General features: G+C 40.7%; 1 protein-coding gene across 1 annotated transcript; it reads right to left on the bottom strand.

Moving 5' to 3' along the window:
* Positions 1-987: 987 nt before the first annotated feature.
* On the bottom strand, positions 988-8679 carry LOC121842183. The gene is made up of 14 exons (XM_042312260.1): positions 8620-8679; positions 8275-8447; positions 6033-6065; positions 5187-5478; positions 4954-5049; positions 4710-4857; positions 4315-4601; positions 4009-4216; positions 3786-3914; positions 3553-3695; positions 3236-3448; positions 2898-3133; positions 2026-2736; positions 988-1314 (listed from the first exon to the last, which is right to left on the bottom strand). The coding sequence occupies exons 4-13, from the start codon at positions 5393-5395 to the stop codon at positions 2510-2512; spliced, it is 1896 nt and encodes a 631-aa protein (XP_042168194.1). The 5' UTR covers positions 5396-5478; positions 6033-6065; positions 8275-8447; positions 8620-8679; the 3' UTR covers positions 988-1314; positions 2026-2509.
* Positions 8680-9075: the final 396 nt, after the last annotated feature.

Genomic DNA, 9075 nt, shown 5'->3' with positions numbered 1-9075 from the left:
AAAGATTCCTGATGTTGATGGCTTTTTAAAAACAAATCCAATCAGTTTTCTGCATTGATCAAACATCACATGGATTTGTTCTGTTGAAATGACACGGAAACAACATTTATTCATCAGTGGGATGCCTGTAAATTCCCCCAGGAAAGTGGAACAAGAAACTCTTTATTGAGACAATGATAAACAGCAATCCGTGGGAGAGTTGTGGTGGATATTATAAAATAAGGATCTGCTGGAGTCCAAGTCAAACCAAGATTCTTTATTTCTGAGCTCAGAGAGAATAACAGAGTTACACAGCTCAGTGTAGACAGTCTGAATTCTGAAACATTGGGTGATGAGCACATATCTTTATAGTTTCCTGTTCCTGGGAGGGACTTTATTCATACAAAGGCGGAGATGCAGCTGGCTTGCAACACAGGACGATACTCCCAGGAACAGGAGATTATAATAGGACAGTTTCACAAGGTTAGTCATACTCAGTTATGTGGACACATGATTAAAATGTTCCATTACAGAGTCTGTGAACAGTTTCATGTCATTAAATCATCAGTGGGCCAACAATGCAAATGTAAACAATGGAGCAAATGCATCGCATCCAAAAATAACTTGATTATCTGTAGTGCTGGAGGAAAGACACCCAGATAAACACACATTTCATATGGTAAAAACAGGAAATCATTATCAGTCAACAATATAAGACAATGGGAGCACTGTGTATGTTCTCTGATGAATTTTAAGTCAATGTGATGTTAAATATCAATTACACACTAGGAGAAGTAATAATTCTCTCCCGTGTGGATTCGCACATGATGTTAAGTGACTGTGATGAGTAATATGTCTTCCCACAGCCTGAGCATTTGTAATGCTTCTCACCTGTGTGCAGCCTTGTGTTCTTTCAGCTTTCCTGAATAGTTAAAATGCTTTCCACAGTGGGAGCAGTGGTAAGGTTTCTCCCCTGTGTGTACATGTTCAGGTTTCCTAAATGGGTAAAACGCAGCACACTGGGAGCAGTGGTAAGGCTTCTCCCTGTGTGCAGTCTCATGTGTTCTTTCAGGCTTCCTAATTGGGTAAAACACTTTCCACAATGAGCGCAATGGCATGGCTTCTCCCCTGTGTGTATACGCTCATGAGCTTTGAGGGTGTCTAACCGTATAAAACTCTTTCCACACTATGAGCAATGGTGTGGCTTCGCTCCTATGTGTACCCTCTCATGTCTTTTCAAGCTAACTAACTGGTTAAAACTATTTCCACAATGGGAGCAGAGGTGTCGTCTTGCTGGTTTGGACATCGCTGGTTCCTCCAAGTTCGGTTTTCCTCCTGCAAAAGACAGTGTTTATTTTATAAGAGACCAGAATGAAATCTCCATATGATAAAACTGCCTTGCTGAGGTTTAATCCAAATCACATCCCTTTAATAACCTGAGGCCAATATTCAAACATTTCATAATTTAAAACAAATGATGTTGTAGAGCTTCCTGGTAATTACTGATAATATGTTTACATTACTTATTATTCTTTCTGTTTTAGAAGTCAGAACACAAAGAACTAGACAGTTCTATGACACAAGACACAGACGTCACTGGATTCCAATCAGCAGGTGGTTCTAAATATATCACTTACATAGTTGTATGATACAGAATGCGACCTACACACTTCCTTAAACCTAAAATAAGTAACAAAGTAATTTTGTGTGGAAGTGTCATTTTTACATTGGAGACAGACAAAGCACATCAGTAACATCTCCCCGTTGTCGATAGTGTCGACACATTCCAAGATGGCGTAGCAGTCGGACGTGTGTTTTGTCCTATGTAAATATCATTTTAAATATTGTTTTCTTTTCATATATATTTCGTATATATATTTTAATCTCACTTTCCATCTACAGACTGAATTAACTTTCCTGCAACCCGCCTCACCCAATGTGGAATGGATCTGCTATTTTTATACTTTAGAACCAGAACCCCGTCACACTCTTTCAATATGTATAACAACAGAAGAAAACGAAATGTTGACAGGCTGGGAAGATTACCTCCGAAGGTCACTCTCTTATCTCCGCCACGGCACAACCCAAGGGGGTTGTTTTGAGTCCCATCAGATTTCAAGCTGACGGACCTAGTTGTCAAGCCGTTCCAAATCTTCTCCACCAAAAGATATTCTTGACACCCCATAGTCAAATAACAGTTCTTGTTGCACCTGAATGTCTCGTAGGGCAATGAAAAGGATGATGTTCCACACTTTGCCATCCTCTTCTAATTGCTGAAGCTGACTCTTTATGTTGCTTCTCTTTCTGGAATGATTTATCCTACGTCCAATTGTGTCCATCTCTGGGTGGCAAGGGCAGGGCACAGTCTTTGCATCTATGCAGTACGTTTTCCCTGATGAATCCTTGTAGAAGTAAAGGAACCCCATCTCATCATTCTCTGTTGCTTCCAACAATTCTTTCCCCTGCTTCCCTGAGAGTGGGAGACCGTGGTAGTCACAGACAACTTCCCCTTTAGCAAATGGACGTGTTGTCATGACCTTTTTCCTTTATCAGGGTCACTGGCAATGTCCAGTCCTTTCCACTTCTGGGACTTCACCAGCTTCATAATTGCCTTGTTGTATTTTGGTGTGTCAGTGTTAATTGAAGGTTGCCAGTAACAAAGGACATTCTCCACTTTCACTTTGTTCTTCTCCCAGTTCTGCCTTTCAATGTATCTCTCTACTTGACTTGCTGTGGGTTCTCTTCTGGGGAAGTGCGCTGTAACAAAAAAATAAATATGTTATTAATAATTTAAATTTATTGAATAGTAGAAGCCCTTATCAAGTAGTACTTTATTTACTGACTAAATAAAGTACATTTTTGTAATATATAATATAACAAAATAGTATTTAGTTTAGTGTATTTTAGCTGCCTCATACCGATCACATTATCCCGTCTCATTTTCTCTTGCTGGCTTCTCCACTTGTCATAGCAGTATCTCTCATGCGTTCCTGCAATCAGTCGTCTGTCCTTGGTCTTGATTGATTGTCCATCAATTGTGACAGGGAAGTGTTCATAGAAGAGTTTCCAGGTCTGTGCCTCATCCAACTTTTTGCTGCTGGACAATGCGCCTTTTATACTTCTGCTCGCACAGGAGGGGCCTGCAGTCTCACTACTTGAAAAGGGAAAATAACAACACATTTGTATCTATATGTACCAGCATTTAAAAGACAATGTAAAGTGTAATTTATACTGTATAGTTTGTGTAAATACTTACTCAGATTCAATGGACATGGCAACTTTGGAGATCAGCTTCATTCCCATGCAGGCATTGACTGTTGTCTTCAAGCAGTAATGCTTTTCAGCTGTAGCAGTTTTATGGGCCAAGTAGTCAGCAACAAGGGACTTCTCTTGGTCTGTGAAGCTGGCTTTGATATTTGTCTCCAAAACTTGTCCTGCTACCTGGCTCGTGATGTTGGGCAAGTTGTATCTGATTAACGAACAAGAAAAACAGTTTGGTTTCAGAAAACTGTACTGTCAAAAAAGTATTGTGGAATGATTAAACAGTGTTCTACTTAACAGTGGTGCACTTACTTGGCATGAAACCTTTGTAGGTCATTGGATGGGTTGTAGATCGGTTTCCCGGTTGTGGAAATGAAGAATCTCTCATCTTCTTGCATGTCATCAGAGTTTTTAAGAAAAGCTGGTCGAACATGTCGGTAGTACACATCCAACCACTGAAAATATAGACAACATTAATACATGTTTAACAGGTTTATATTAAATCAATCACATTCACAATAACAGATTGTAGTAAATATACTTACTGCATCTTCCTCCTCATCTAACAAAATGGTTGCAACTTGCTGCGTTGCTGTTTTGTGCTTAACACCGATGACAGTCCAATTCTCCCCATCTGGCAACTTGCAGGCGCTCCTTGAGAGCCATTCGCTCAGCTGCAATTGGAACAGTGACATATTGATAACACACATGCCAAAGAAGCAAATACAATTCAACATTATAGCAAATTTATGACATTAGTTAACTTACAGTCAAATGTTTGATCACTCCAGCCCTCTGGAGATGTTTCAGCATGAGCAGAGACTCAAGGTAGTACAGAACATGCAGTTGTTCAGTTTCCAGCAAGGATTCTTCATTCATGGCCTTCCCAATGATACACACAAATTCGTTCTTCGCCACCCTCAAAATTTCCCAACATTCTTTTGGTGTCTTCGCAACTGACACCATCTGTATGTATCTGCAGAAAAACAATAATACGCTAATTAATTTAAGATTGTTGATAATACACACTTATTTTAAAATACATTTCTGTGAGGATCAATTTGAAATACATACCCTTTCCCAGTAATTTCCCGAGACACCTGCTTGCTCATGGACTTCTGCAGTTCATTCAAGCATAGGAGGAAATGCTTGCATTGCTCAAACACGGCTCTGTCTGTAATGGTGATGATGTAGCGAATAAATCTCTTCAAATTCTTCATGTAGTTGGCAATGGTTTGCTTCTTCTGTCCAATGTCTGCAAGCTTGGTAAAAAATGATCTGCTTTTTTCCAAGTTACTAAGAAAATCCAGCGATGGTTTGTTTGAGTCCATGTAAAACAAAAACCTTGACACATTTGCAACCTGTACATGAAAATAATATGAACTACATAGTTAATAGATTTTAAAGTAGTTATTAACTATCGTTAAAATATGTAAACAGTTCAATTAAAGTAACATTTCTGTACATACCTCCTGTTTGAAATTGGGAATGTTGTTGTCGTAGCGGAGATATTTCCCAAATCCAGCCAGCAGATCACAATCCAGAGGGTGCTTTTGGTATAAACCACTGCTTTGCATCCCCTTTCTCAGTGTGGTGTCACATGACTGGTTCAATGGTCTGGAAAATATTTGGTATGCAGCAAACATCCATGTTTACTTATATACTTATACGTCCTACTTGTTAATGAGATGATTTCTATTTGTATTTACTTACGGTTGGTACAACGCCGACTGGTCCATGTTGACGTCTGAGTCTTCATCTATATGTTCATCTGTAGTTGGTACCAACACTTGAGCCACTTCCACTTGGCTGAAATATCATACAGATTAACAAAAACATTTATATTATTTTACAATCAAACATAATTGGACAACAGTTCAAATGAGTTCCAATAGCATGTAACTTGCACATATATTATTTTATCAGTGTAAAATAGTAGCTTTTACCCAGTTATTTGATTGTCTTCTGGCTTGTTCGTAACAAAATGACCCATTTGTTCACGATTCTTAATCAGAGGTTGGAGTGCGTCCTGTTGTGTCACAATACAGCTGAGTATTCTGTAGTCAATGATCCTGCCGTGCCAAAGATGCTCTATCATGGAATCGCGGGAATTATGAACTTCCTGATCAATCTTTGGTTTTGATTCTGTCTTCATGCACACTCTGTGGAGATGTATAGATGATGTTTTCCTGGTTCTTCATGCAAAATCTGCACACAATAGGGATCCTTCTTTGTTTTCTGTAAGACAGTGAATACACAATAAGTACATGTAATGAAGTTATTACTTAAACCCTCTCTTCATGCACACTGTGGAGATGGAGTTATTACTTAAACCCTCTCTGGGATATGTGGGACGGTAGCGTCCCAACTGGCCAACATCCAGTGAAAATGCAGAGCGCCAAATTCAAATAAATGACTGTAAAAATAATCTTTCATGAAATTCACACATTCAATATCCGAAACTAAAGTTACACTTGTTGTGAATCCAGCCAGCATGTCAGATTTCAAAAATGCTTTATTGCGAAAGCAAACAATGCTATTATCTGAGGATAGCACGCCAGCTAACAATCACAGACCATCATTTTTCAACCCTCACGACGCGACACAAAACGCAGAAATAAAGAGTTGCCAAGTGATTTCAAAGACATTCTGCACACTCACACACTCTAACCGTCTGTGAAACATGATAGAAAGCAATGATTATATGGTCTGATTTAAGAGAAAGAGCCAAATGAGAGTATAAAACCCCCACTGAGAGGGTTTGCTATTGCCTTCATTTAGAGAGAACTTACCTTGAACCAGTAGCAGTTGCAGATGCCATCTTGCTAAAAGGAGAAGGAAGTCAATTCTCAATTAAATGTTTTCAGAATATGGAAAAAGGCAATAATCCAACTTCAGCTCCTTCTGAGTGTGTTCTCACAGTATGACGTTCTGTAGGGAATGAGTTCAGACTCTGGAAAGGTCTTTATATTTACAATCAGATAGGCCCAACCCCTTTCTACATTTAAATATTCTATTCAGGGTAAATTGTTTGGTGAAGGGAGGGAATATCACACCTCTGAGTGGGGTTTTTCTCCCAAGTTGTATTTGCATTAATTCCATTTGAAAACAAAAGGTTAGCCGTTTGGAAAAAACTCTCTCCAAAGGTCACTATCTCAAACTCTCAAAAATGTTTTGAACGGGATAAAAGAAAATGCAGGGACAATTTAAGCCTTTCCGGTTGCTCCAGGTGTTATAAATCATTTAATTTTTTCAATAGCAGAAGCCTTTATCCAGTAGTATTTACAGCTGTAGTTATGTGACTAAATAAAGTACATTTTCGTTATATCTAATATACGACATAATATGTCATGTGTTTAGCCCTGAAAGCCTATGAAAGTACCAGGGCAGATGGGCCTTGGGTATGTGATCCTACGGGCATTCAAGGGCAGTGAACTATTCATTGAATCCCAGTCAGAGTGCCTCTTGTCAGGCATAATATGTCATGTGTATAGCCCTGAAAGCCTATGAAAGTACCAGGGCAGGGCTATGGGTTTTGGGCCTTTGGAATGTGAGAATATGGGCCTGTGGCATGCCGATTGAAAGGGTTCAGATCGGGTTCAGATCCCTGAATCTGGAGTGGTGGAGATGGGCACCGCGAGGCGTCCAGTGCGGTAACGCGACCGATCCCGGAAAAGCTGGCGGGAGCCCCGGGAGAGTTCTCTTTTCTTTGTGAAGTGCAGGGCGCCCTGGAATGGGTTCGCCCCGAGAGAATGTCAAATGGTCTCAAATTTGAGATCTGTTCACACTGGAAAAGGGTTTGTGTGATACATCACTGTCACCATCCAATTTATGGATCTATGCACCCTCAAAACTGGCTTGTATTTGCTGCATATTCTGTTCAGGTTTGTTTTTCAAATTCGTCTGCGGATGAATAAAAATCCCCCAAAAATCCAATGTTTACACAAATGGTCTCAAATTGCAGCTCTAATCACCCTGGAACAGAGCATATTTGTTCTACTCCTACTTGGCACATAGATACAAAGGCTCAGATTAGCTTAATGCAGCAGTGGCTGGGCCACTCAAGGACATTCAGAGACTTGTCCCAAAGCCACTTCTATGTTGTCTTCGCTGTGTGCTTAGGGTCGTTGTCCTGTTGGAAGGTGAACCTTTGCCCCAGTCTGAGGTCCTGAGTGCTCTTGAGCAGGTTTTCATCAATTATCTCTCTGTACTTTGCTCCGTTCATCTTTCCCTCGATCCTGACTAGTCTCCCAGTCCCTGCCGCTGAAAAACATCCCCACACCATGATGCTGCCACCACCACTCTTCACCGTAGGGATGGTGCCAGGTTTCCTCCAGACCTGATGCTTGGCATTCAGGCCAAAGAGTTTAATCTTGGTTTCATCAGATCAGAGAATCTTGTTTCTCATGGTCTGAGAGTCCTTTAGGTGCCTTTTGGCAAACTCCAAGCAGGCTTTCATGTGCCTTTTACTGAGAAGTGGCTTCTGTCTGGCCACTCTACCAAAAAAGCCAAATTGGTGGAGTGCAGCAGAGATGGTTGCCCTTCTGGAAGGTTCTCCCATCTCCACAAAATAACTCTTGATCTCTGTCAGAGTGACCATCGGGTACCCCCTGTACACAGCCTCCACATTGGCTCTGTACTGGTACCCCTGTATATAGCCTCCACATTGACTCTGTACTGGTACACCCTGTACATAGCCTCCACATTGACTCTGTACTGGTACCCCCTGTATATAGCCTCCACATTGACTCTGTACTGGTACCCCTGTATATAGCCTCCACATTGACTCTGTAGAGGGTAGCCTAGTGGTTAGAGCGTTGGACTAGTAACTGGAAGGTTGCAAGTTCAAACCCCCGATCTGACAAGGTACAAATCTGTCGTTCTGCCCCTGAACAGGCAGTTAACCCACTGTTCCTAGGCCGTCATTGAAAATAAGAATTTGTTCTTAACTGACTTGCCTGGTAAAATAAAGGTAAAATAAAAATTTAAAATAGAGAACAATAATATTTGTTCAAACTAAACTACAGCACGTACTGTGATGAGTTAAATCTGATCCTTTCTTCTCCACCTCTCACAGTTCCACTCAACCCCGTTGTTTTCCTGCAGTCCACCAGCAGCACAGACAACCTCTTCATACCCAGCATTAAGGTGCTACCAGGAGAGGCATGACACGGGGACTCCGTGAGGGAGGAAGGGCTTGTGTTGTCCTGGTAACCATAAAGAGGGGACAGACGCACATCATTATGAATGCTGATGTAACGGTTGACATAAAATGCTTTACAGAAACCCAGACCCAGAGAGAGCAAGCTGTATGCTAGACCAGACCAAGCTGTATGCTAGACCAGACCAAGCTGTATGCTAGACCAGACCAAGCTGTACCATCTGGTGTTCTGATCTGGAGAGACTCTTCTCTGCCTCGTCAGCATCAGGATGTTGTTGAGGCTCCCAGAGGATCCATGATAGTCACGTCTCTCTCCTGTGTGAATGAGAACATCAAACAGATGGTAAACTTCTTCTATTGCAATCACAGAGACCTACAAGAGGCATGAATATGTCTAAAAGCACCAAAATTGACCACTTTTGTCATGATTTCGTAAAATATTGTTTGTGATGTAAATGTAAAAGGGTCGTTTCACGAAATGGGTTCCTTTTGCATCCCTTCGATATTTTAAGTATAAATTATGCTCCAATATTGAATTTTAAAAGCCTGTTATATTAGATGGGGAACTTGAATGTAGACCACATGGAGAAATCAATACATCTAATTTAAGTCTTTAAAATATATGAACCAATGGCAGATTGCCCCTTAAACAATTCCTACAGTACTGAACAACA

Source organism: Oncorhynchus tshawytscha, unplaced genomic scaffold (assembly GCF_018296145.1).
Source record: "Oncorhynchus tshawytscha isolate Ot180627B unplaced genomic scaffold, Otsh_v2.0 Un_contig_18717_pilon_pilon, whole genome shotgun sequence".
NCBI lineage: Eukaryota > Metazoa > Chordata > Actinopteri > Salmoniformes > Salmonidae > Oncorhynchus > Oncorhynchus tshawytscha.
Note: the sequence above shows the minus strand (reverse complement) of the source record. Positions and strands in the feature narration are given on the sequence as shown.

Coding starts and splice junctions, on each gene's coding strand:
- LOC121842183 (XM_042312260.1), bottom strand. CDS start 5,395: ATGAAGACAGAATCAAAACCAAAGATTGATCAGGAAGTTCATAATTCC. Junction 3,449..3,552: donor CTACAAAGGTTTCATGCCAA/GTAAGTGCACCA, acceptor TTCGTTAATCAG/ATACAACTTGCCCAACATCA. Junction 2,737..2,897: donor GAGACGGGATAATGTGATCG/GTATGAGGCAGC, acceptor TTTTTGTTACAG/CGCACTTCCCCAGAAGAGAA.